Source organism: Corythoichthys intestinalis, chromosome 3 (assembly GCF_030265065.1).
Source record: "Corythoichthys intestinalis isolate RoL2023-P3 chromosome 3, ASM3026506v1, whole genome shotgun sequence".
In the NCBI taxonomy this organism is placed as follows: domain Eukaryota; kingdom Metazoa; phylum Chordata; class Actinopteri; order Syngnathiformes; family Syngnathidae; genus Corythoichthys; species Corythoichthys intestinalis.
Window position 1 is genome coordinate 37288584 of NC_080397.1, and position 27578 is coordinate 37316161.

Genomic DNA, 27578 nt, shown 5'->3' on the forward strand with positions numbered 1-27578 from the left:
TCCAGATAACTAACAAAATAGTGATCCCTTCTCATCCTCATCTGGTGATGCTCCACCCCATAATTTACTGATGACTTCAACCCTCCTAAAGATGACCTCTCTCTCCCCCTCCCAGTGGTTTACTACTAAATGCCCCCCACCACTCCCCACCCTCGTTTGTCACCTCGGTGCTGACTATTTTCAACTTTTGCACGAGCCTTTGCACGCATGTTTTGACCACGAAAATATGTTAACTCCTCGTTAGCTATTTTTGCCAGACTGCTCTCAATTTTCTATTATATTTTAACGACGCAATTCTCGCAACACTAGAGTGAAAACTGCCTACGCAATGACGCTGTAGTTCACACCAGGTAAATATTCTTCATTTCTTTATTTTATGCAGTAGGCCCATCATAGCCTACACATGATTTTGCCTCGGCTTGCATTCACGTGAAGCTCTATTAACCCTTTTTTGGTTCAGAAATGAGTTACTTTCTAAAGAAATGTTTCATTCCGCCTCTTTATATCAAGTTAAACACAGCGTTTTGATGTTATATTGAAGAACAGCCTACTCTTAATTGACTTTGGCCCTCTACCTGGGACACGTGCCTGGTTTAGTGTTGTGTGCGTTTTCACACCCAGTGAAAGTGCCCTTTTTTGCCACTTAGCGCAATTAGCCCACACGTAACAGTAATGAGTGTGTATTGAGAATGCTAATGCCAGGAGATAACAAGGACTATCTTAATGTAAATCTAAGCAGTCTGTTATGTGTATGTGCTTTGATTTGCCGCGCGCCACCCGGGCTACATTCTGCCTGTGGCAAACATCGTGAACACAGTTGCTCAATTAACTCATTGCCAGAGGTGGGTAGAGGAGCCCCAAAATTTACTTAAGTAAGAGTAGCCTTACTTCAAAATAATATTACTCAAGTAAAAGTAGTCATCCAAAAAATGTACTCAAGTACAAGTTAAAAATATCCATCGAAAAGAATACTCAAGTGATGTGAGTAACTGCTTATTTTTGTTTTTTAAACAATGGTACCGTATTGGCCCGAATATAAGACGGTCATGATTATAAGATGACCCCCTCTTTTTCAAGACTCAAGTTTGAAAAAATACTTTTTGAACACCAAATTAATTTTTATACAGAAAATAATTACAGTACATCCGAAACAAATGATTATAACAATATATTTGAGAGAAAAAGCATGTTATTTTGCCTCATTCGTTCTTAATATCTGAACATTTAAATATGTAAGTTAAAGTGCAGTCACATTCGTAAATGAATGGCTTATGGTTGGGGTTGTTCCGAACATGTTTTTTCTGCTCCCGATCCGATCCCGATCGTTTTAGTTTTAGTATCTGCCGATCCCGATATTTCCCGATCTGATTGTTTTTTTGTTTTTTTTTTTTGCTCCCGATTCAATTCCAATCATTCCGGATAATTTTTCCCGATCATATACATTTTGGCAATGCATTAAGAAAAAAATGAATAAAACTCGGACGAATATATACATTCAACATACAGTACATAAGTACTGTATTTCTTTATTATGACAATAAATCCTCAAGATGGCATTTACATTATTAACATTCTTTCTGTGAGAGGGATCCACGGATAGAAAGACTTCTTAAAGGATAAATGTGACTTGTTATATTGTGACTAAATATTGCCATCTAGTGTATTTGTTGAGCTTTCAATAAATGATACTGCAGCCATTTAACTTCTGCCCAAATGCATGATGGGAAGTGCAACCATGACTGTGCGTAGGGGCACCAATTGATATATCTTCTCTGCATTGGGAAAGAACATAGGGTGTTAAGAAATTGATCAACTACTACCTTTTTTCCCCACATTGCCTCCCACGTTATTTTTAATTGCTGAGAGAGGTACTGTAAGGCTTCAGCCACATAAAAAATGGCTCCAAAGACTGTCAAAATTCTCTCTACTCATTATACGCTGCCTTTTAGCGCTATCTATAGGTAAAACGGCGTTTTTTATAGATTGAACGCGACAATGTGTGAGTGGGTCGTGCAGCGCATGCGTTAATTATTTAATGTGATTATTTTTTTAAAAATTCATTACCGCCGTTAACGCAATAAATTTGATAGCCCTACTTTAAGCCAAAACTACCCTGGATGAGTGTAAGACATTTTGTCTGTAACGTTAAATACAATTAGAAAAGGATTTAAATAAGAAAAAAATATCTTTTTGCCGATTCCGATACTTGGAAAATGACGTGATCGCCGATCGATCGGGACATCTTTACTTATGGTTTTTGAAATGTAAATAAAGCAATCTATTGTGATAAAACAACAAAATTGTAATAACTGCATTAACCATCAAAGTGAAGTCTAACTGTAACTGTAGTCTTGAAACAAATCTAAATAAGGAAAAACATTGCAATAAAATAATGCAAACTGGTTAAACTAAAAAGAGTAGCTGAGATCTGTCATGACAGAACATCGCTTCAATGATATCTGGCCCCATCTAGCGTCGTGAATGGGGAGAGTAGCTGAGCTCTGTCATGACAGAACAACGCTTCAATGATATCTGGCGCCATCTAGCGTCGTGAATTGGGAGAGTAGCTGAGATCTGTCATGACAGAACATTGCTTCAATAATATCTGGCGCCATCTAACGTCGTGAATGGGTATAATGTCTAGACCGCGAATATAAGACGACCCCTCTTTTCAGTGTTATTTCAATGCAAAAAACACCGTCTTATATTCGTGCCAATACGGTATTTTTTTTCCTCTCAGCACAAACAAATCTATATGAACTGTTGGGTCAGTATTTCTCAAATAGTGGGGCGGGCCCCCCCAGGGGGGCGCAGAGCAATGCCCGGGGTGGCACATGTGACCAGTGTTGTGAATAACGGCGTTACAATGTAACGGCGTTACTAATGGCGTTATTTTTTTCAGTAGTGAGTAATCTAATTACCATATTTTTCGGACTAGCTAAGTCGCACCTGAGTATAAGTCGCACCAGCCATAAAATGCCCAACGAAGGGGAAAAAAACACGGCGGAAAACACAGACAAGACTGAAAAAGCAGTTTCTGCTCTTGCACCCCTCTGTAAAAGAAACTGCTGTATTTTAAGCCAAAACATTTGTTGTGTTTGATAGAACAATATATCTATATGCTGCAATAAAAGATTCATGGCGCATTAATCCCCCGAACTATTTTTAATTTGTCCGTTTTACCCTGAAAACCTCCGTTTTCAGACATCACGCAACCGCTTTTGTTTCAACCCAGCCATAAAACCAAGGTAATTAATTATATTTATTATTCAAAATGTCTGTCATTATTAGCCTAGAATCATTAATTGATGTCTTGATGTCTTATATTTCGTTTTTAAAAAAAAAAAAAAAACAACTTTAGAAAATTATTCAATCACGTATTTTACACGTTTAAACAAATTACGTCACAATGAAAAAAAATGCCGTCTGTAAAAAAGTCACGGATATCTACCTCATAACTATCGCTTAATTGTATTTTTTTTGTTACTGTCGCATTTTATCCGATATGTTAGATGGTAAATAATCGATCCAAACAAAGAAGAAGAAAAAGAAAAAAAAAACGTTTAAAAGGGTAAATATATGAAAAAGAATATGTCGACCACTACTTGATGTCTGCGATTTCTGCGTCGCGACCCTTGTTATAGTCCAATGTTTCACCCGTAAAATAAAAAAAAAATCCAGCTGTGGCCATTCACAGCTGTGTCTTGACACTCGGTGATACATGCTACATGGAGTTTTTGGATCAAAACAAGGTAAGTAAGCGATAATATCTCGTTAAAGTCATGGCGTCTGTAATTCTGCTCTCGCGTGCTCTCACCTCCAGATAGGGTTTTGCTGTTTAAATTTTATTTTTTTTAAAATGCCCTCCTGTTCAAAATTATAAGCTTTCCAATGACATATCACACATGCATATCGGACAATTTTGAAATTTGGCCAAATTGGGGGTCTCAGTGCGGAACTTCAAGTCACCTGAGTGTTTTCCGCCATATATACGTTGCATTTTTGGAGAAATTTACTTGATAAAATCCAACACATAGAATATATATGTCATCTTGAAAGGCAATTTAAAATAAAAATACAATAGAGAACAACATGCTGAATAAGTATACAGTATATACATGATGCATTAACAACGAAATGCGAATGTACTGTCCTCACCAGGACGTTACGGCTCGGTCCTGGCTATACAGCGAGCTAAACTCCCAAATGACGATGCTGGACGTCCGTATAATTTGCTAACTTTATTTTGGCTGTCGTTATGACACCATCATTTGAAGAGGGAAATTAAAAATAAAAATAATACAAATCAATTTCGTCCTCGATACCAAACAGGTTCGCATTAACGTAAATAAATAATAATTAGCTGCTATCACAGAAATGACACAAACGGTTAGCATGCGTTCGCTAGCATTAGCACATCTTTCAAACAACCACACGACAAGTGTCCGATCGCAGGTGGAAAACACACAACAACAGAAAAGATGATAACACACAGGCGTTGCCTCTGTAGAGATATTTTACAAGCATAAAAAAAATGAATGTAGGTTCGCAGTCATGTTTTTCTCCCTCTCGCTAACTCGCCCACTCGCTCAGAGCTGCGTAGCTGTCCGTCTTCTGACGTCTGAAGGCTCTTCTTCGCGTAAACAAGTGCGAGTGCGCCCCCACTTGGGCGTGAAAGCGCCACAAACTAAAAGTATGCATTTCAATATAAAAAAGCCAATAATATAATTTAACACACATTGCCAAAAGCAGAACGTGAACGTGGCCGGTATGTTAGCGTAACATAGCTATTAAGAGTTATTCAGATAACTATAGCATAAAGAACATGCTAACAAATTTACCAAACCATCAGTTTCACTCCAAAACACCAAAATAACATGTGAAATGATATAATAATGTGTTAATAATTTCACACGTAAGTCGCACCCGCAGCCAAACTATGAGAAAAACTGCAACTTATAGTCCCAAAAATACGGTAATTACTTTTCTCATCTTGGCAACACCGTTACTGTTACTGAGGATGGAAAGGCGTGCGTTACTATGCGTTACTATATTGGTTGAATGATGCGAGAAATGTCTGAGGGAGACGGACTCACCGAGACGACAGAGCAGAGCAGGAGTGGGGAGTATGCAAAAAAGTTGTGACGCCGAGCAAACGCGATGCTAGGTGGCTGCAATAATACCTGACTGTAGCCCATAGCCTACAAACTACGCACACATGATTAGGGGTGTGACAATATATCAAAATGTGATATATCATGATACTTTGTATCCCAAAAGGTTACCGATATGCTCAAGTAAATGTAACGGAGCACATGTAACGCGTTACTACCCACCTCTGCTTATTGCCTGCATTTAACAACGATAGACGTCCAATTCATTACAACTGGATAGACTGGCATTGAATGCTCATGTTTTAGTGCTATTGACGTCGCAAAACGTCCGTACTATTTTCACTGTCAAAATGGATTGGACGTTTAGCACCGTCAATGGTAGACAAAAAGTTAAAAAATGTTTGAACAGTGACATTACTGACGCTCAGTGTTGTTAATCTAACTTTTAAAAGTAATTAGTTACATATACAAATTTCTTCTCCCAAAAAGTAATTGAGTTAGTTACTCAGTTACTTAATTGTAAGAATAAAGTTATTCAGCAAATTAACTAACGTTACTTTCCATGTTCTACACGTTATTACATTATACATTCTATAACATCTTTCACATCAAATATGTTTACATTAACTAATTGCTTCTCATTTATTTTCTGTTACGCCCGTCCTCAGAAGACGTAAACGTTTTGCATCCCCCCCGATTCTTTGGCGCCACTATAAGTAGTGTCATTTGTCTATAAAATTATTATTATTATAAGTATACCTCTGCATAAATTTGTGTCCATGAATAATGATTATCCTGTTGTACTGAACCGTGACTTGTGTGTATCATGAAACCCTTAGTATATATAGATATATTTTTCAGTATGCAGGTGAAGCTCTCAATCTCCTGCCTTTGCTCTAGTTGTTTTGATTAAAAAACATCACACAAGGTTCATGGATACGTCATTCAACAAAAGTTTAGAGCAAATCACTATTTTTGGTAATAAAAAAAATACTATATTGTAGCGTCTACAAGGACAACGTCAACTTGTTGATGATAATGCACACTCGGCAGGAAAACAGTACATTATTTTCAATTAATTGTACCCACCTGGACACCACAAAGTGTCTGTAAAAATAAGTTGCCCGAGAGTTTAAGATGACGCTCTCCACGCTAAATGCTAATGCTAACAAGAACGCAAATGCTATGTGAACGCTCCGAGCCACCTAGCCAATCATCATCATGTTTGCAACAGTGACCCCCCCCCCCTTCCCACTCTGCTCTCTCCCAGGCAAAAATATGACAAATTCAGACAACTCTTGCTTCATTCAACCAAATTGTAATAATGCGCCCCTTCACATCCTCAGTAACGGTAACGGTGTTGCAAAAATGGGAAAAGTAATTCATTAGATAACTCACTAATGAAAAAAATAACGACATTAGAAACACCTTTATTCTCTAACATCATTATTAGCAGCACTGCAGACGCTTGATGTTCAATTCAATTTAACTGGGCGACCAAACTCTCCCAGTCAAAATGGGTTGGACGTTTAGCGCTGTCAATGGCAGTCAATGTGTTAAATGAGCGCCAAAGGGTGAAAGGTTTGCATTTAAATTTTACTCACTGGCTGCCATTGACAGTGAGAAACATCCAATCCATTTGAACTGGGAGGTCTGGCAGTGAATGATGATGTTTCAGTGCCATTGACGGTGATGGATGTTACTGCTAACCTTCCCACTTCAAATATTTTGGATGTTTATCACTGTCAGTGGCAGTCAGTGAGTTGAATGTGAACCAGTGAAACCATGCTGTGAAGTGAAAAAAAAATTATTAAAAATAATTTGAATAAGTGATATTACCTATCCATATTGTGCTTTAAATGACCTTTCCATATCGGAAAATTGATAACAATTGGTGAAATAATCATATTTTCCCCATTTAAATCAGAAAATTCAAAATCTTAAAATCTGGAAAACAATGGCAAAGGTAGAGGAGAAGTTTGCCTTTCAAAAAATGTACTGATCAACGTCATAGGAATACGATGGCATAGCATTTTGGAAGGGAAACAGTCAATATATTTGGACTTCTTAGCCACATTTTGATCATTTAGTGAAAATTTGCGAAACCTCACTGCTGCCAGCATGTAGCAGCTGTTATCTGTGTAAATGGCAAAGCTCTGGAAAATGGGCAACTTCATTTTTTTAAAAAACTGTTTATTCACAACCCTAATTCTGTCCAATTGGAAAGATATGATAAATGTATCCAGCTAATCAACTGGGATAGTCCCTGGCTTTCATAGGATCCTAATAAAGCATGTAACTTACTGCTTTTATTAAGCAGGTGTACCTGAGAAGACTTGATTGAAATCTCCTCTCTTTTTTTTTTTTTTTTTTTTTTTTTTTTAAACCCTCCACGTAGCCGGAAATACTTCCTAAGACACATTCAGTGTTTGTGAAACTAGGCAGTAGTAAAGAAAATGTGGCTTTGCTCACAATCCAGCATTTATTGATGGTCGACTGGAGCGTGTGACCACCAGACAAAGAGGACACTGCACGGTATCAGCGCATCAGCACATCTTCCCCCCTCTATTCTTTCCAGTGGTGGACTTAAGCCTTTGCCCACATGTGGGGTCTACGTTTAAACATAGCAGCTTCCCAAAGATTTTACACAGACCTTTGTTATTAAGGTTAAATGTAACAGTTTAAGATACGCATGAATGAATTGCTGCATTAAAATGATTGTGCAGATGTTAGATATTTTTCTGTAAAAATGATTTTATTAATGAATTACCGTATTGGCCCGAATATAAGACGGCCCTTGTTATAAGACGACCCTCTCTCTTTCAAGACTCAAGTTTGAAAAAAGACTTTTTGAACACCAAATTAATTTTTATTCAGAAAATAATTACAGTAAATCCGAAACAAATGATTATAACAATGTATTTGAGAGAAAAAGCATGTTATTTTGCGCCATTCAAATCTTAATATCGGAACATTTAAATCTGTAAACTAAAGTGCAATCATATTGGTAAATGAATGGCTTCTGGTTTTTGAAATGTAAATAAACCCATCTATTGTGATAAAACAACAAAATTGCAATAAGTGCATTAACCATCAAATTGAAGTCTAACTGTAACTAGTCTTGAAACAAATCTGAATAAGGAAAAACATTGCAATAAAATAATGCAAACTGGTTAAACTTAAAAGAGTAGCTGAGATCTGTCATGACAGAACATCCCTTCAATGATATCTGGCGCCATCTAGGGTCGTGAATGGGGAGAGTAGCTGAGATCTGTCATGACAGAAAATCGCTTCAATGATATGTGGCGCCATCTAGTGTCGTGAATGGGTATAATGTCTAGACCGCGAATATAAGACGACCCCCTCTTTTTCAGTGTTATTTCAGTGCAAAAAACACTGTCTTATATTCGGGCCAATACAGTATATAGAGTTGGCTTCATTGTTATTTCCCTTTTGACTTCTATCTAGGCTGGCCCAGACCCAACCATGTCTCCACAAGAGATCATTTTTATACCTGAACTCTGGTGACCACCTACCACCCCTCAGGGTAGCAGCAAAGACTCTGCATGGTCATCTGGATGGCCCATTACGTTAATACGACACGGACGGAGGTCTTGTAGTATATATTTCAAAGTGAAGACATATGTAGCATTTTGGATGTTTATGAGCAAGCCATGTTTGAATATTTCAAAATCCTGACATAGTATTAGGAAAAAATGTCAAAACGGAAGGCAGCGCCCAGTCCACCTCAGGACATCTTGGATTTTTTCAGCACCGAAATTCCCACTCACCCCATTCACAGGAAATTGTCAGAAAAGACTTCCCCGCTGAGCAAGTACATAGAGAGTGAGCATCAGCAAGCGGGCCTCTTTTCCCTGTCTCCCTCCGACTCACAACTGGATATCGCTGTTGACTACCAAAAGAAGAGGAGGAAGAAATGCGGCACCTGCGCTCCATGCCTTCTCAAGCAGAACTGTGGTGCATGTGTAAACTGCTTGAATCGCAAGACGGGCAAGCAGATCTGCAAGCTACGCAAATGTGAAGAGCTGAAGAGGAAACGCTATGACCGTGAGGTGAGCAGGCATCTTAATCAATATGTTTTTCATTTAGTAGAACAAGTCAGACACCTTGGTTTACTGATGTTAGATGGTTATACTGTTTCTAGAATGATTAATGCATTCAATACTAGTTTTACAAGGTACAATATGCTGTCATAAGTCAATTTTATGATGCACTCCAATTACTTAGTGCTTGTGAATAGCGTTTGTGTATCTGTGCGTGCGCATGGTTGAGGAACTGTGCAGCTACCACACCGGAGAATTCCTGTATTTGCCTCTGCTTTGTCCTTTGACCTCCTTGGCTTCAACTGAGAGTGGGGGTTAACCTTAGGCTATTTTGCGTTTGTGTGTGTGGGTGTGTGAAGAAAGAGCGCGCATTTACAAGTGTGCAGAGTGTGCGCGCGTGGCTAAATGTGTTTGTATGTGCATCGGGGTCTGAAAAGGCGGGGGAAGGGTTTTCAAGTCAAGAAGGAGGAAGATGCAACGAACGGTCAGCAGTTGGGGGAGGAACAGGAAAAACTCGAATGCGCTACCAAAGCCATGATTTCGGAATTGACGTTGACTGACCCGTTAAGGAGTTAGTTACCGGCACACTAACAGATAAGTTTGAAACATAAGAAAAAAGAATTGACCTAAGATGAGGCTGGAAAAGCATTATGCATGGGAACAAGCAGGATGGGTGCTTTGTCACATTCAGACAGTTAAACCTGTTACGGGGTGTGTGCTAAAAGTGTCTGGAAAACAGGAAATTCCTCACTCAACACTCAAATCAGGTTTTACAAAATATTGTTGTTCATAGTCCATCACCTTTGTCAATAAGGGGTAGTGATATATTTGCCTGCCTACAGCACAGGCAGTGTTGTATCAATTTATATCCAGTGACGGTGTTACTGTGAGTGCCAAAGGTTGTCTGTTTCTGTGTGTCTATGTCCGGCTATCATTTTTTTTAGTTTGCGTAATATAGTCATTAAGGTCACAGACCAGTTGGAGCCTGACTGGGCGAGAGCCAGGTTACACTTCACACTGGTTACCACCCACAAGGTGCATATAGGTTGTTTCTCAAATTTTGAAGGAAGTCCAAAATACCCATAGAAATACTACACAAACAACATGCAAACTACACAGAAAAGCCAGACCTTGTATTTATATATTCAACTTTGAAAAATACGCTTATAAAGAAAATCTTCTATTTCAAATAATTATTGTATGCATCCATTGAATTTTTTACAATCAGGGCCAAGCACAACAAAACATACAATATATAATGATTAGAGACTTGATATAATGACAGAGAGGGCAAAATACTTGTCAGTGTTGAGGATCACTTAAAGTTTAAAAAAAAAGGGCATGTGGTTTGTTTAACCACAAACAGGAAATAAGGGTTCTCATCAGCACTTTTCGGACCTGCCCTGTCTTGTTCTGCTGCAAAGATGTGTCACACGACCCCCTCAAGGGTTTCTTGCAAAACGGTGGTTGTTGGTTATAACTGAAATTTGTTCTTACATCTCATACATTCAGAAGGACCCCTGAGTCCTAAAAACATTTGTGAGTAGTTACTTGGCTGTAGAACATATCTAGGCTCATGCAGTGTAATAGCCATCAGTTGTTGAGAGGTGAACAGGGGCACATTGAAAGAGCTCTCCAAATTAGGACCATTGTCTCTACAGAGCTTCTCTTGTTGTTTGGGTAATAGAAGTTTACTGCCTTCACATTTTCTGAACCCCTGACCTTTGGAAGAACTCTTAACACCTAGCCGATACACAATATATATTGTATACAGTATATACAGATATGGATATATGGAGATGTACATATACATATGGCGGAAAACACTCAGGTGACTTGAAGTTCCGCTCTGAGATCCCCTATTTGGCCTAATTTCAAAATTGTCCGATATGCATGTGTGATACATCATTGGAAAGCTTAAAATCTCCATTTTCTGGGTGAAGAAAAATTTTGAACAGGAGGGCATTTTGAAAAAAATTATTTTTTTTAAACAGCAAAACCCTAACTGGAGGCGAGAGCACTCGAGAGAATTAAAGACGCCACGATTTTAACGAGACATAATCGCGTACCTACTATGTTTCGATCCAAAAACTCCATGTAGCATGTATCACCGAGTGTGAAGACACAGCCGTGAATGGCCACAGCCAGATTTTTTGGGAATTTTATGGGTGAAACAGGGTGATATAACAAGGGTCGCGATGCAGAAATTGCAGACAACAAGGAGTGGTTGAGATTTTCTTTTTCATATAGTTGCCCTTTTTAATGTTATGTTTCAATTTTTCTTTGTTTGGATCGCTTATTTATCATCTTACATATCGGGGGAAATGCGACATTAACAAAAAAAAATACTATTAAACGATAGTTATGAGCTAGATATCCGTGACTTTTTTTACAGACACCAAATTTTTCATTGTGACGTAATTGGTTTAAATATGCGAGTGAATAATTTTTTAAAGTTATTTTCATTTTTTAAAACTAAATATTAGACATCATTTAATGATTCTAAGCTAAAAATCAGACATTTTGAATGATAAATATAATTACTTGCCTTCTTTTTATTGAAACAAAAGCGGTTGCCTGACGGGGGTTTTCAGGGTAAAATGGACAAATTGAAAATAGTTTGGGGGCTTCGTGTGGCATGAATCTGCTATGGCAGCATATAGATATATTGTTCTATTAAATGCAACAGTTATTTTGGCTTGAAATACTGCAGCTTCTTTTAAAGAGGAGTGCAAGAGCAGAAACTGCTTTTTCAGTCTTGTCTGTGTTTTCCGCCATATACATTAACAGTAGAGGTGTGCGAAATTTCCGATTCTTAGATTATTCGCGATCCGGCCGTGGAAGATTCGAGAACGATTCACAAACATCCAAATTCCGATTATTGAAATATGTCAAGTAAAGCGGAAGTAAAACACACTCAGCGCGCCGCGCGGTCTTCGGGACGCGATGAGGAACGGAGCGAAAGTAGCTAAACATGCTTGTCATTACCCGGCCCCTCGGGTAATGCCAAATTGCCAATGCTCAACTCACGGCTCTAGCTCAACTCATGCCGCGAGATAAAAAAACAACAACATACCTGACTGCTGCAGACAGCTGCTACAAAGTTCGTCCACGTAATGGTACGGTAGATATCGTATTTATATAGGACTAGATGCAAAATAGATGGTGGTGTTAGCAGCATATGTACAAAAAGCTAGATGCGGGCGTTAGTAATCGGCCGCCATCTTAAAGCAGTTGACTTCCCTGCAAGGCTGTTGTAGCGAACCTTGCAAGCGGACCTATTTAACTTTTTATCTAAAATACTGCTAAATCGGTAAAATATTGACTTGAATCTATCTTTGAAATAGTTTTAAAACTTTCACATATCGAAAGTAGACAAAAGGTAAATTATGGAATAACGGGAGCAATTTTAACAACTTTAAGATTCACAACATTAAATTAATTGAATGTTTTTGTAACTAATGTACAAAACATTAAAAGCAGCTAATAGCGGTGGGGGGGGGGGGTTAATTAATAATCGATTTATAATCGAATCGTAGCCTCTGAATCGTAATCGATTCGTTAGGTGTCCAAAGATTCCCACCTCTAATTAACAGTATACATACAAACATAAGGTAAGGATTGTTTTGCTAATATTACTATTATTTCTTTTAACATGCCTTTTTAGTATGCTTCAGCTATGTCAAATGTGTTTGTGTTCTTCTTGCTTTAATGATAAAGATGCATCGATAACACTCGCCCACAATCCTGCCATCTCTGCCTTCTGACCTTCATATGGATGCATTAAGCAAGTATTTATTGCCTGGCAACCACATCCTATATCCTCTACTGCAGCCTTCTCCTCCAACTATGATTTATGTTGAACATGCTAAACCAAAGCTTGCTTACTGCAATCCAAGAGCATGCAAGCTAACCTCTAATGAGTGCAAACTAGTACAATAATAAATAATTTTTAAAAAAACAAAAAATACTAAAAGAAATATACAATCAAGATGAGCAGTTAGTTAGTGGTAGCTTAAAGAGCATATGACACGAGAAAAAAGTCTTAAATGGCATTATTATGTGAATTAGAATCATATTTTGAGACGATTCGACTATATACAACAATTTAGCAAAGCACAGATGATGAAAAATTAGTCTTTTAATCTGCCTGTTAGCCACGCCTACCATTATAGGGCTTTAGCGTCCCCAACAGGTGGATGACGTCAGCGGTAGACTGGGCTCATCGGTTTTACTTTTCAGCCCATTGAGGGGGAATTATTCAGAACGAGGAAAACGCGACGAAGAGAGCCGCAAAATGTCATTGTTTCAGTTTCTCTACTCCAGTATTTTTACAGGATATTCTTTTTATCCAAATATTTTTCCCCAATAGCTATATAAGTGGCTTGAGAAGGACCAGTCAGCCCGTCAAGGGGGAACTATTCACAACGAGGAAAACGCGTCGAAGAGAGCGGCAAAATGTCATTGTTTCTATCTCTTTACTTCAATATTTTTACAGGATATTCTTTTTATCCAAGTATTTTCCCCAATTGCGAAATAAATGGCATGGTCATGACAAATAACAGTCTTGTGCTGAATGGAATATGAAATAATAAAAATGCATTTATTCAGGACGACATGGCAAAATTACTCCATAATGGTCAAAACTGTCGACTTCACCTTTACTGTCGCACCTCCCGAACGATATTTTATGACACCTAAATCGGACATATGTCATTTCCCTTCCCAGGCTTCGGAGAATGTAAATAAACCAGAAGGCGTGACAGCTAGCCGACATGCTAACCCGAACCGAGTGATGTTTCAAAGTCTTCGAAGCGGCAAATCACACATAACTAGCCTGGATTATTTGACATGACGACATGGTTGTCGATTGTCTTTGCGGATCGGCAAACCGCCCGGCGGAGAGCAATTTGCAGTTCGTTTCCCGGAGGAGGGTGGCTGGAGTTGTTGTGCAGCTAACGTGCTGCTGCTAATGAGCATTAGGAGAGCTTTTTACATGCCTATCAATGATCAAACGTAAGTAGTCCTTTATTTAAAGGAAGTTTGTAGTGTTTACTTTGTAATCGCTGTATTCGTATTTGACATAATACAAAACAAGATGTTTACTCACTTCCTCTAAGTCCAATGGTCCCACAGTAGTAGGGCTTGGCCAATATCCACGGTGAATGGGAACCTTTTGAAACTCCAAAAAGGCGCATATGCCTCTCCCTCATACAGAATGATTTTTCTGCAGCCGTTTGGCTGGCGTGATGCGAAAAATAAACGTATTAATCCGCAAAATCAGCTGAATCCTTCGTCCTCATACACAACAGTACACTGTAGCGTGAAGAGGACGTCTTCTACCGTACACGTCACAGCGCCCTCCTCCTCAATGCAAGACCGAAGCCGGAAGTCACTCATTTTCATGGCGCGGGATTCAAAAAACTAAATAAAAATAGCGATCGCTTCCACACACATCCAAGCGGTCCATATCATTCAGGGGCATAAAATACCACGTGTATTATGAAATAAACATGCTTTTTCGTGTCACAGGCACTTTAAAGTTCCTGCTTGGAATATTTTGCTATTCAGCTTCTTGTAAGATAACCGGAAAAGCACTGACACACTGAAACTTTGGACACTCAATAGTGCAGAGAGAGTCAGATGACGTTCAAGTTGTAAGATTACAGCATAGTGCCTTTCGGGTTCATCTAGAAATTTCACCCAGAAGCCCAGTATTCTGACCCTGAAATTATTCATATTCATCCGGCTCACACGTCACTATTATGGCTTCCACATGCTAAGACATTATAAATAGTTGACTACAACAGTTATTTCCCAATTGGAAATGGATTGTAATATCACGGCTAATAACACGACGCAGTCCACCTGCGAGCGTACATATTGGCGCCGCCGCGCTCTCGGAGCTCTCTCACCGACTGCGCTTACCACAAACAAGCCTCTTGTCCCGCGTAAACAAGATCCGTGCACATATCCCCGCATGTGACCTATGTGACGTCAGCGAAGGGGATTTCCCATACCATATGAGAGCTTCAGACAGCCGCTACAAATGCTGTGTCACTGCGGGACTTCCTCGCCTTGCCTCGACACGGTTCACATCCCTCTCTTTTTCGCTCGCCTCCTCGGTCTACTTCTCACTCGCTCCTTCCGATGTGTCATTGCCAGTCGGACGTAGACTTTATTTTGTCTGCCGGCGATATCCAGTTAAGCATGTGAAATCATTGCAATGTTCCTGACCAGACCATTCAGTATAAACTTGATGAATTTACCATTTGAAGCTACCCAATGACAGATTTGGACAAAGTATTAAGACCCACTGTGCTTCCCGATCATGTGCGCTTACTGGGTTATGAACAAACACGATATGATGAAAAGTTACGATTGAAGATTGTTATGTGAGATTAAGCAAACACACCTGGTCTTTTATTGTCTTTGCACCAATGTACGTCTGCCTATTTGGAGTCTGCTTACAGGACTTTGCTGCGTAATGAATGGTGCTTTTGGCTGTCAGAGGTGGATTGTAATGCGGTGTGTGCAGTGTGCACACAGTGTTGTCCAGTCCAGTCCAGTTATTGCAGGCAGCCCTCACACAGATGGTGCTTGATACCACATACCAGAGGCATTGTTTAGGCAAGGCAAGCTTGAAGAGATAATTGACAAGAGACATAGAGATTACCCCTCCCCCTGATACACATTCACGCGCATACACATCACATGCACCTTGACGCCGCGTCTTTGTCCGCCTCCTCTTACGGTGCGGAACACCGCACTCTCTACAGTCCTTTCCCTTTTTTTATTTTAGCCTCCCCTTTTTTTACTAGCGTCAATTCCTCCCGTCAGGCGCACTCCCTTTGAGCTCCTTCAATTTCACCCTAGCAGCAGCGCCTTGCCTGGCTTCTGATTGGTGGACGGGCTGCTTTTGTGTGCTATGTCTAATGTGACGTCGCGTGTGTGCACACATATGTCCATATGTTCAGTAATGTCTATGTTTGAAGCGAGAATGAGGACGAGCGGGTCGTTGATGTTCAAATACTGTGCAGAAAAGGAGAGAAAACACAGAGCGCGTGTTTGTGTTTGTGTGTGTATGGGCAAAGTAGACTTATTGGTGTATTAGCGTAAGGGATTGGGAGCAAGGGAGGGGGTAGTGAGAGAGCAAGGGGCAGAGAGAGAGAGAGAAGAGGGAAAGAAAGAGAGAGAGCGTGTGTACGAGGGCTCCGGCAAAACCAGATTAAAAACACAAGATGGCTTCCTGAATGAGCGGCTGGAACACCGAGAGAGAAGAGGGGGTGAGAAAGAGAGAAAAAGGAAGGGAGAGAGAGAGAAAGAAAAAAAACTGAAAGAGGAGCGGGTACAGGAAAGAAAGAGAAGAAAGGGAAAGAGGTGAAGACGAGGGGGAGCTGGAGTCACGGCTCCTGTCTGATGGGGATTCTGCAAACGGACGAAGGAATACAAAGCCAGGCAGCTGTGAGAGGGTAAATATTCATCACGATACATCCACACTGTTTCAGCATTGATGAGTGGGTGGCTAAGAAGAAAAGGAGGGGAGAGGTTGATGGGACAAGGGAGCATATCGGGACAAAATAGATCGTTTTATCACTGTGCGGACATGGGAGCCGGCTTATGGCAAATGAGACAATGCTTTTGTTTTAAGTGGAAAGGCTGCCATTCTGTTACAGAGTTGTCCAAAGCATGAATTGAAAATCCTGCATTAGCTTGAGATGTTCCATAATTGTACATTTGAAATTAAATCTACATGTCATTGTCTTGGTATTTGATGCATGCTGAAGATGACAAGAATGCTTTAAAGTTGACAGATTTGGATCTTTTCATGGGCAAAATGCTCGTCTTAATGGCAGGTGGTTTTGAAAGGGCTCCTGTCGCATTATTCTATTGATTATTATTCCCCCTCCCATTTCTCTGTCCGTCTACCCTTTCCTACCCCTGGTGTGTTAAATGGCTTGAAAGGTACAAAATTTGGAAGAAAACAATCCAGGTTGCTCGGGAAACCCTGAAGTGGCAGCTGAGGTAAGAGAGGACGTCGAGTTTTGTTACTTGTGTGTCGCTGACATGTCAGCTGTTGGTGCGTTAGCTCATTAAAGCATCGCACGGAGGTGTGAATGTGGTCCTCTGCCAACAGCAACAAGATTGTGTACGTTCTTACGGTTATTAAGTAGCCTAATGCTTTCAAAATACAAACCTAAAATATTTTTCAGTCACGATCCAGTTGACTCAAAACCCAAAGATCTTTCAGGTATAAAGGACACCTGTCAGTATCTTTCTCTCCATATCTGATTTCCATTTCTTCAAAGTGTCCCAAAGTCAAAGTTCAGTTTTATCTTCAAGTCGTTGTGAGCCTTAGTGATGTGCAGTAGTTTAAAGCGTCCCACGCTGCCCGCTGATTGGTGCCGGCGCCGGGCATGTGTGGATACATGAGGCCGAGGAGAGAAGGAGGGAAGAGTAGGAGGAAGCCTACATTCTGGCTCTGGAGCCGGGAGGGGGCGCGGCGTCCTTCCGAACGTAGGTTCTGGAGTCAAATGAGGTAAAGGGAGTAGAAGTTAGTAGGTCAGGCATGCGCACTACTGTTTGGAAACCAAATTGTATCGTTTCGCAGCGTGTCGCTGCTGGGATTCACTGTTCAGACTGCGCTGTTGAGGTGTTTTGCTGGGTTACGATGTTGGAGAGTTCCTAAGGATCATACTCACCGACACTGCAAACAGGTTGTCGGAGAATAAAGTACATGGAAAAAAACCTGCTGTCATGCGGACAATAGTGCGCGCACATTTTCTGTACTGGATTTCAAATGCACTTGTTGTTATAATAAGCATGACGGCGTTGAACTTCATTGCATCATAAGATTTGTCCAAAGTGTTGTGCATGTGTGTGTGTATGTGCCTGCCTATTTCCTGAGCCCTTGTTTGTTGATGGTTACGGTTGCTATGCTAGTCAGTGGTTCAGTTGATTTATCTACGCAAGATCTCATGATCACCCTGCTTACCAAAAGGCAAACACTGCTTCCCTCTTGACTTTTAAAATAACAGGTGATGCTTTGAAAAGTCAGGATAGATTTAGCAAGTGCTTGAATGTTTCCTTCCTTTGCTCCTATTAAGGAAGTACGTTTAAATAAGAGGTTTTTATTACAACATAAAGTTTGGAGTCTGACATGGGTTGCATTCTCCTGCACAGGATTTCCTTTTTGTGGGAAAAGACGTATAAAATGGTGTGAGTGTGAGAAACAGCAGATGGAATGTGTGTTAATGATATGTTTGGTTTTATGTGGCATTCCCAGTCCGGTACGCGAAGGGGTTAACACTGACCTAGTTTCCAGGGCAACACTGACTGTGTGATGACATCAGTGCTTTAATTTTAGCTCAGGTGCAGTAACCAATGCCGGTCACGTAACCAACTATTACCCTATGTGTATGTGTAGTAGTGTAGGAAGTGGTTTGGTGTATTGCACAGACTCAGGAAGTCAACACAAGCCTGCCATTCAGTGTAACTTTCAATATACATTTGGAACTTTTTGTTTGAGGACACCTGGCCATCATAGCTACAGGAAACAAGAAATATAGAATTTTAGTAGTTTGAGGATCACTTATATATTACATGTCTACATAAAAGGGGTGTGACAAAATATCAAAATGGTGATATATCGTGATACTTTGGATCCTGAAAGGTTATCGGTATGCTCAAGAACCATCAAGTTGCTACCAAAATCTTCCACCATAATAGTGTCTCAGTTAACTCTAAGGCTGCCATTGACTGTGCTCGACGCCCAATCCATTTAGACTGGGAACGTTCGTTCATTCAAAACTAGAGCATTCACAGTCATTTGGTCCGATTTTCGGGGCATTAACATGTCACTTTCTGTTCTATTTAGGCCATTTAAAGGTCATTTCCTGTTGAGTTTGAGTCACTGCCTATTCATTTGGGTGATTCCCAGGTCACTTCCTGTTCTGTAACTCAAAATAAACAGGATGTGACCCATAAAATACCCCAAAATCAATAGGAAGTTACTGAAAATCAACAGGTAAATGACCTTAAATGGCCCAAAATTACCTCATTGCCTGGCATTGGCTGCCACTAACGTCCATTGACGTTCAATCCATTTGAAGTGGGAGGGTGGCAGCGAATGTGGCAGCGAATGTTCATTCGCTGCCACCCTCCCACTTCAAATGGATCGGACGTGTACTAGGGATAAACTCATTCCAATTCACAGTAGAAGCTTGTTTTTCTGTTTATTAGTTCTTTGTAGAATATCCTAGAATGATTTCCTGACCAATGTATCGATAATCGTTGTATCGCCATATCGTCAGATCATTGTTATCGTGAGCTTTGTATCGCGAATCGTATCGTTAGGTACCAAGAGGTTCCCATTCCTACGACACATGGTGTTAAAATCTTTAAATGGTGGTCAAAATTCATTCATTTATAAAGCGCTGACCTTGTTTCGCTGACATGATAAGGTTTTTCATGATGTAAAGGAAATTGTCACCTACTTTTAGTCCATGAATTCAAGTTCCCCAAGCCTGGCTTTACATTATCAGTTAACTTATGTCTAGTGCCACAAAATTCGGATGTTAGGACACTGTTTTAGTGATGTCGTGACAGCATTGTTAGTGCTGTTTGTGTTTGATAAAAGGGAAGGGACTTTGTCAGCTGCATGATGCCGCAGTTAATAAAAAATGTATGGAAAGAAAAGTAGGCGGACCGCTCAGCTGTTGCTCTAACTCTTTAACTCTCACGTGACTGCCGGCAGTGCTGCAGCTCACACTGGGCGCGCCTTTCATACATGAGCCCTGCCAGGTTTTATGTCACACGGCTCCACAGCTGTTTGAGTTTCCTTCACACACCAATGCACACACTTGTATTAAAACATGTACCAAATGAGTGATTGGTTTATCAAAAGGAAAAAGAGTGAAGTAGAGTGAAATATACGAGTTGCCGCTACATGTAAATCTGCATTACTTACACTTCATCCATACATGTTACCATGGGCAGAGTGCTGGCCCTTTAAAACTGGCTCTGCTTGACTAGACATATGGAGAGCTAATCTTAGCTCAAGTCCTGAGAGAGACAAGGATGGCAAGTAGCCACTATGCAGTAGTGAATAGGTTATGGTGTTGTTTTCTTTTAAGTCTGAGCTGTTTTTAATTCAAGGTCATTTTTTGTGCAATTCAGCTAAGAAGATAATCTTCCATAATGTTAAAAAAAAAGCTTGGGTAAAACATTTTCCTGATTTTGTATTCGTGTTCACAATATGTCCAGGTCCTTTAATTTTTGTAAGTACCCTTTTGTGTAAGGCGTCTTTGTCTGTTGGACACATTTTGTGTATTATTACATTCTTTACATTCAAAGAACAAGGACAAAGAGACCTCCTTTTTAAAAAAAAAAAAAAAAAAAAAAAAAAAAAATGGAGACCTCCATGCACTTCGTGCGGCCTTGGAGACCCCGCCCACTACCACCTTCTCTATTTATTTTCCATCTCCCACCCTAACCACTCCTACTTTCTCTTTTGTGTGGATTTCAGAGAGGAGTGCGTGGGGGGGTGGGCTTTCCCTTTCCCAGCTGGGCTTCTCGTGCTGACTTGCACGTGCCAAATGTCGGATGGCATGACTCAGTCTGGATACACCAATCACTAATGTAGAACCAATACACACACCAAAAATTTTAGAAAGAGCTACAAATGAAAGTGTCAATAAAATATTCTATATTTATTGTCATGCCTATGTTTGGATTATTGGAATTAATTGTAACGCTATCTGTAGAAGTATAGAACAACATCTTTCAGGACAGATGTTCCTGGAGCAGCCACCAAGAATCGAACCTCCCATGAACTAGGAGCCTCCTGTACAGTTGCCAAATGGAAAACTTTAAAAACTGTACTGTAGGGCTGCAGCTAGGGATATCCCGATCCAGGTTTTTGCACTTCCAATCCGATACCGATATTGTTTTGCACTTCTGATCCGATACCGATACTGGCCGATACCGATACCGGCCTATCTGAGCATGTGTTAAAGTTTAAATTTATTTAGCCTCCTTACTTAGTTGTCAGACTCATGTTGAAAAAGGTTTTAGTACTCTTGATAACAACTTGCCAGCGGAATTAGGTGAGTTTGAATAACACACAAGGGTTGGTAACAAGAAACTGACCTATTTATTCAGTGACAAACACAAAACATTATAATTAACAAACAGAAATGGCATAGTCAGTCAGTAAAACGTGCAAATAATATTGTAAACTGTCTTAAAACGCAAAACACACCAACAACCTCTGTGGAAAATCCCACAAATCCCCCAAGCTATTAGATGCTTTCAATTTTGTGCATTACTTAAAAAATTGTATAAAAAGCCTCTCAGGTTTAAATAAACGACTATTTCAGTATCAAGTTAACATTTTAAAACAGTAAATAAAATACTCAAAGTCCCCATTCTGTATCAGCAGCTTTAAACTACATTCAATTCATTTAATTTTGCGAATCAACTGTTAAAGTTTTAAAATTGCTCCCGTTATTCCATAATTTCCCTTCTGTCTACTTTCGACATGTGAAAGTTTTAAAACTGTTTTGAAGATAGATTCAAGTCAAGATTTTGCCGATTTAGGAGTATTTTAGATAAAAAGTTAATTAGGTTCGCTTGGAAGGTTCACAACAGCCTACTAGGGAAGTCTTCTGCTTTAAGATGGCGGCTGTTTACTAACGCATCTGGTTTTCAATACTTCAATGTTGCTAACGCAGTCGAGTCTGTCGTTTTGCATCTAGTTCTATATACATATGATATCTATTATCTCCAGTAAAACGACGTTGACGTAGTTTGTTGCGGCTGTCAGCAGCAGTCAGGTATTCTTGTGTTTTTTATCCAGCGGCATGAGTTGAGCTAAAGCCGTGAGTTGAGCATTGGCATTACCCGGGTCTATGATAAGCATTATGTTTACTTTCGGGACGCAATGCGGTCAGTTTGTCATTGCGTCCCGAAGACCGCGCTGTGTATTAGTTCCACTTTACTTGACATATTTCAATAATCGGAATTTGGATGTTTGTGAATCGTTCTCGAATCTTCCACGGCCGAATCGCTCAAGGATGTAATGACGGCTGGGCATGTTGTACCGTGGTTCGAAGTGTTGGATAGTGCGTCTTTACTCATGAGAGATAATGGCTCGTCATCCAGAATGAATTCTTCGGCAATGACTCTTGTTATTCATGGGCTTGGGACTGTCGAGTGCCAGTTTGTCACGCATAGCAAAAGTTTCTGCCAGTGTTAGTTGCGTAGGACCTTTCTTTTTGTCTTCGGTTTTCTTAACATACTCCTATGCCCATATCGGCGTCCGATCCGATCCAAATATCGGATCGGGACATCTCCAGCTGCAACGAACGATTATTTTCATAATCGATTAATCGGACGATTAATTAAACGATTACTGTATTTTTCGGTACTATAAGTCGCAGTTTTTTTTTCATAGTTTGGCAGAGGGTGCGTCATATACTCTGGAGCGACTTATGTGTGATTATTTACGGTCGAGTCGGGCCAACTTCTCTCTCGCTAACTTTTAAAAAAATAAATATATATTCATATATTTATACTAAAACGATGTATGGATGTTAAATAAAATAAATAATTTGGATAAAACAGAGAAGGCGCTGTGCATGCCTGCGCACGTAAACACAGTGGCCCCGCTCTCTTTTCAATCTTCCCCTTTTGTTAGTTTTGTTATCATTAGGCACATGTGCACCGGCATTGTCACAAATGTGATCACACAAAACGCAACCACGCATCGCATCCCCACATTTCCTCCTTCTCCTGAGTCCTCACAAATAAAACATAAAATTTCAGGGGGGGGTTTTCGGGCTCGTGCCTACAAATAAAACATAAAAAATCCAGTTGAAAGAGTGAGAAAAGGAGCGCACCTTCATCAAAACTGAACGAAACATCTACCATGATTTTCTGTTAAAAGAAATATACCGCAAAATTTACGGTTACTGAAGCGCTCTATCATTTTTACGTGTATTTTACATTTTATCTGTTTCTTTAACAGTAAATTTTGACAATCACAACTGCCAGTATTTTCACTAGGAATGTCCCTATGCTGATTTTTTGACTTCCTATTCGATTTTTTTTTTTTTAGTATATGTTTTGCCGATACCAATCCTATATCGGTCCGATGCCTATCTTTTGAGATCAGTAAAAATAATGCAAAAATAATGTAACCAGTAAATGACAAATCATATTGTTTGTATTAAACCAGGCCCTGCTGGTACCCTTTCAAAACAAAATACTCTGTTTACGAATATTACAAGATGCTCTGTACAGAAGTACAGAACATCTTGAGCAGAAGTCTCACTCAGATGACATAGAGTGGTACCTCGACATACGATCGCTTCAACACACGATCTTTTCGAAATACGACGATTAATGACAGTGCCGCAGTTTCTCTGTTTTCTCGCAAGACAGACGGACTGCGGATTTTCTTGTGAGCGAAATCAACATTGGTTCCAAGAATGTTGGTGCAGGTGGTGAAAAAAGGAAAAGGTTGACAATTACCATTGAAATGAAGATGGAAATAATAGAAAAATATGAGCGTGGTGTACGCATCCGTGAACTGGCTCGACAATACGGCCGTAGACTGTCTGTGATCTCGACGGTCGGCGCAAATTTTGTGGGTATTTTACAGTGTAGACTGACAAGGTGAAACCCTTGAAAAACCATCCAACCTTTTGGAGAAAAGCTTTATAGTAAGGGTGTAACGGTGCATGTATTTGTATTGAACCGCTTTGGTACGTGGTGCTCGGTTCGGAACGGAGTCGTACCGAACGAGTTTCTGACGTAATGTAACCCTTACTTTTCGAGGTTGTGAGTCGATCGGGTTACAGTTTCTTTGTGTAGATTATATTTACTCCGTCTTCTCTACTATAGTGAGGACCAACACAGTAGGACAGTATGACCCAGAAACATCAACGGCGCGACAACGTGGCCGCCGCGAGAACGCAGTGAAATGCGGGCGTTAAAGTCAATCAGCCAATGCACACCAGTCGCAGTGCGGCCGCGTGTTAGACGTGTCCCAGAAGTGGCTCAACACGACGCACGCGAAAAGAATGGCAAAGTTAATTATTTGACGCGAGACGCGACTCTCCTGCGTCAGTACTACTACCGGTAGCTAGAATCGGGCAGACCGGAAGACACTCGTGTAAAAATACAGTGTATCCGGTCGATTTTCAAACTAATATGCAATCGGAACCCACTTTTTGAGTCCATCAGATCTCTTCAGTGGTAGATCGGGGCACAGTTGACTTGTCTTTGTTGATTTACTGCTGTCTTCTCTGCTGTAATAATAACCAACACGGCCCCGTGTTCAATACAAAACCCTCCTACCACAACAAAACAAGTAGGAACTAATATTCACATAGGAACTAAAGTTATACAACATAAGATATACAATAAAAATGAATACTACATCACATTTGTAAAATATAAATACATAATAAAATAAATAATAGCCCATTTAAATAAAATAAATTGAAATGAGCTAAAACACCTGTAATTAAATAATAAGAATAATACACAGATCCTGCTTACACAATTAAATTTATTAATTTCTGTCTGGCGCTTTAACTTGAGAAAATCCACCAATAAAGCTTTTGAAAACCGTTCATAAGGGGGAAAAATGATTCACTGACGCATTTCATTTCTAAAATACATGTTAAAATCTTTGTCATTGGGATTGCTTTTCTCTTTAGCACAGGACTTCTTTTTTCTTCTTTCTTTCAGAAAGAAAGCTGACCAGTACGCGGGGTCTGTAAGGCAAATTGTTGTTGGATTATCTTTAAATACCCGCTACTTTTTGAGCAGAATTCTAGCTTTGTATAGGCTAATGTTCCTATTGTTGAAAGCACAAAGGTGTGTAATAAACAACTGGCACATTTATATTTTGCATTTTGTTTTTTTTTTACTGTACCGAAAATGAACCGAACCGTGACCTCAAAACCGATGTACGTACTGAACCGAGATTTTTGTGTACCGTTGCACCCCGACTTTATAGTCTGACAAGACAAGCCTGAGCTTTTTAGGCCATCCATCCTCATGAAATTCCAAGTTGTACATTCAGTGTTTGCTTTACCATTCATTTAATCTATGAATATGAACAGCCTGAATTAATTACAAAAATAAAAATGAATATTATTTGTAAACTTCTGAGCACAACTATACATGCTCTGTTCGCCCCTGTTGCCTCTGGTCCCTCCCTCCAACAAACCCAATGACCCTCAGTGAACAATCCAATACTGTATGCATACTAGCATGCGCGTGTGCAGTCATGTGCATGCGAAACAAGAAAGAGGGAGAGGGGCGGGAGAAGCCGACTGGCCAAGCATGTTGTTTAGTTGTATTTGCTGCAGCATTTGCTCTTGTGCATGTCCGTGACTTGCTAATGAGAAACAGACGTTGGAATAGAAGAGTGAAGGTAAAGAAACGGCGTAAAAAGCAAAAGCACTACGAGGGGGGTGGGGAAGGAGTCAGATCAGATGACCTTGATGCCATTACACTTCAGGGCAATGAGGCTTGTTTGGTGGGGGAAGGGGGCAATTGTGTATGGAGGTCAATGGTATCTACAATGGAGGAAAAAAAAGGATTCAGTTGACACTAAATGACTGGAGGAGGAGCAAGCTGTCACACTTGACATGACTGTGCTGTTCATGTGAGTAGAGGTGCAACGATTAATCGACAACTAATCGATTAGCAAATTAATCGACAATTATTTTGATAACCAATTAATGGTTTAGGACCTTCTTCTCCTTAAACTTCTCTATATTCTTGAAATTATAACATACATATAACTTCTCAGTTGTAAATATTATCAGATTTCTTCATTATATTTTTGTTAAGTCAAAGTAGGACATGAACAAAAATCTGCTTTTACTTTGGAAAACAACAACTCACATTTTTGGCAATTTTCAGACATCTGACTGTCTAAACTAGGCCTGCACAACACAGGGATCCCTCGCTACTTCGCGCTTTCAGTCCATTGCGGATTTTTCTGTCCCGAGCCGATCGTGTAGTCTGACTCCCCTTCCCTGCCTCCCTCTCCCTGCTCTTTGTTTGTAAACAATGATTGACTGAGGGTCAAGCTTTGATCTTGCCAGAGACTCAACCTTCAGGGCGCTGTGTGCGTCAATCATTGTTTAACATGTTAAACAGTTGCTGTGGCAACTCATTGTGTGTAAATTTGCAGCTGGAGTGAATTTGAGTGGAATCACTCTATAAAGACAAGCATTTTTTTGTTTTTTAAATGGATTGGGTGTTTACTTTTTTTGTTGTTTAAAAATAATTCTGTGTGAAAAGTAACATGTTTAAAACTTATAATTATTACATTTAAAGTGCTTAAAAGCCATTTACCTGTATTAAAATATATATAAAAAAATTTTTTTTTTCGATTATACTTTGGAGAAAAAAGGTGAAAAGCATGTCTCATATACATCTCTTTCCAATGATAAATCTGAATAAATACATTGAACACACACACAAAAAAAAGTTTTTTTTGCTACTTCGTGGTTTTTCACTTATCGCAGCGGGTTCTGGGCCCCATTAACCTTGAAAAACGAGGGATCGCTGTATATTGTTTGAACTTAATAGCCCCATCGCAGGACATGCGATTGTTGTTGTTGTTTTTTTTTTTTCAAAAATAAACTTTTGTTTAGCTTCATAAAAGGAGCAATTGTGCTGAGACATGGCTTCCTGGATCCCTTTTATGTACACCAATCTTCATCATTCACAGAGGAACCCCCTTGATTAAATGCTATTATATGAATACAATGAGGTCATAGTGAGTCAACCAAAGTCTTGCCAAGCAGAGCTATTTGAGTCATCTGGCGAACATTCTTCTAGTTCTAATATCGCAGTATATATCGAAAAACCCCCAAAAGTCGCTTAATATCGCAATATATATCGAAAAAAAACCAAAAGTCGCAATGTCAGTTTTTTCCAATATCGTCTATAGAGGCGTGCGAAATTTCCGATACAAATTCTGATTATTGAAAAATGCCAAATAAAGCAGAAATAAAACACAGTCAGCGCGGTCTTCGGGACGCAATGAAGATTAGACCGACAATTTATGTCGCTAGATTAAATACCTAACTGTGGCTGACAGCCACTTCAAACAACGCCCACGTTGCTACAAACTATGTCCACATAATGCTACGGTAGATATCTTATGTATATAGAACTAGATGCGGAATGACGGACTCGGCAGCGTTAGCACATTTAAAGAGAACTAGATGCGAAATGACAGACTTGCCGGCGTTAGTAAACAGCCGCCATCTTAAAGCAGTAGACTTCTCTGAAAGGCTGTTGTAGCGAACCTTCCGAGGGAACCTAATTCGCTTTTTATCTAAAATACTTCTAAATTGGCAAAATC

The 27578-nt window shown here is 39.8% G+C and overlaps 1 protein-coding gene across 3 annotated transcripts in view; it reads left to right on the forward strand.

The window, feature by feature from the left end:
- The first annotated feature begins 205 nt into the window (after positions 1-205).
- tet3 (tet methylcytosine dioxygenase 3) overlaps positions 206-27578 on the forward strand; it is a 75914-nt gene continuing 48541 nt past the window's right edge. The window contains exons 1-2 of one of the 3 annotated variants that reach the window (XM_057831308.1): positions 206-350; positions 8583-9187. In XM_057831308.1, coding sequence (XP_057687291.1) covers positions 8831-9187 — 357 coding nt within the window. In that variant the 5' untranslated portion in view covers positions 206-350; positions 8583-8830. Of the gene's footprint in view, positions 351-8582; positions 9188-16621; positions 16651-17143; positions 17204-27578 lie in introns of those variants that run through there. The other 2 variants (XM_057831309.1, XM_057831310.1) reach the window with 2 other exon arrangements.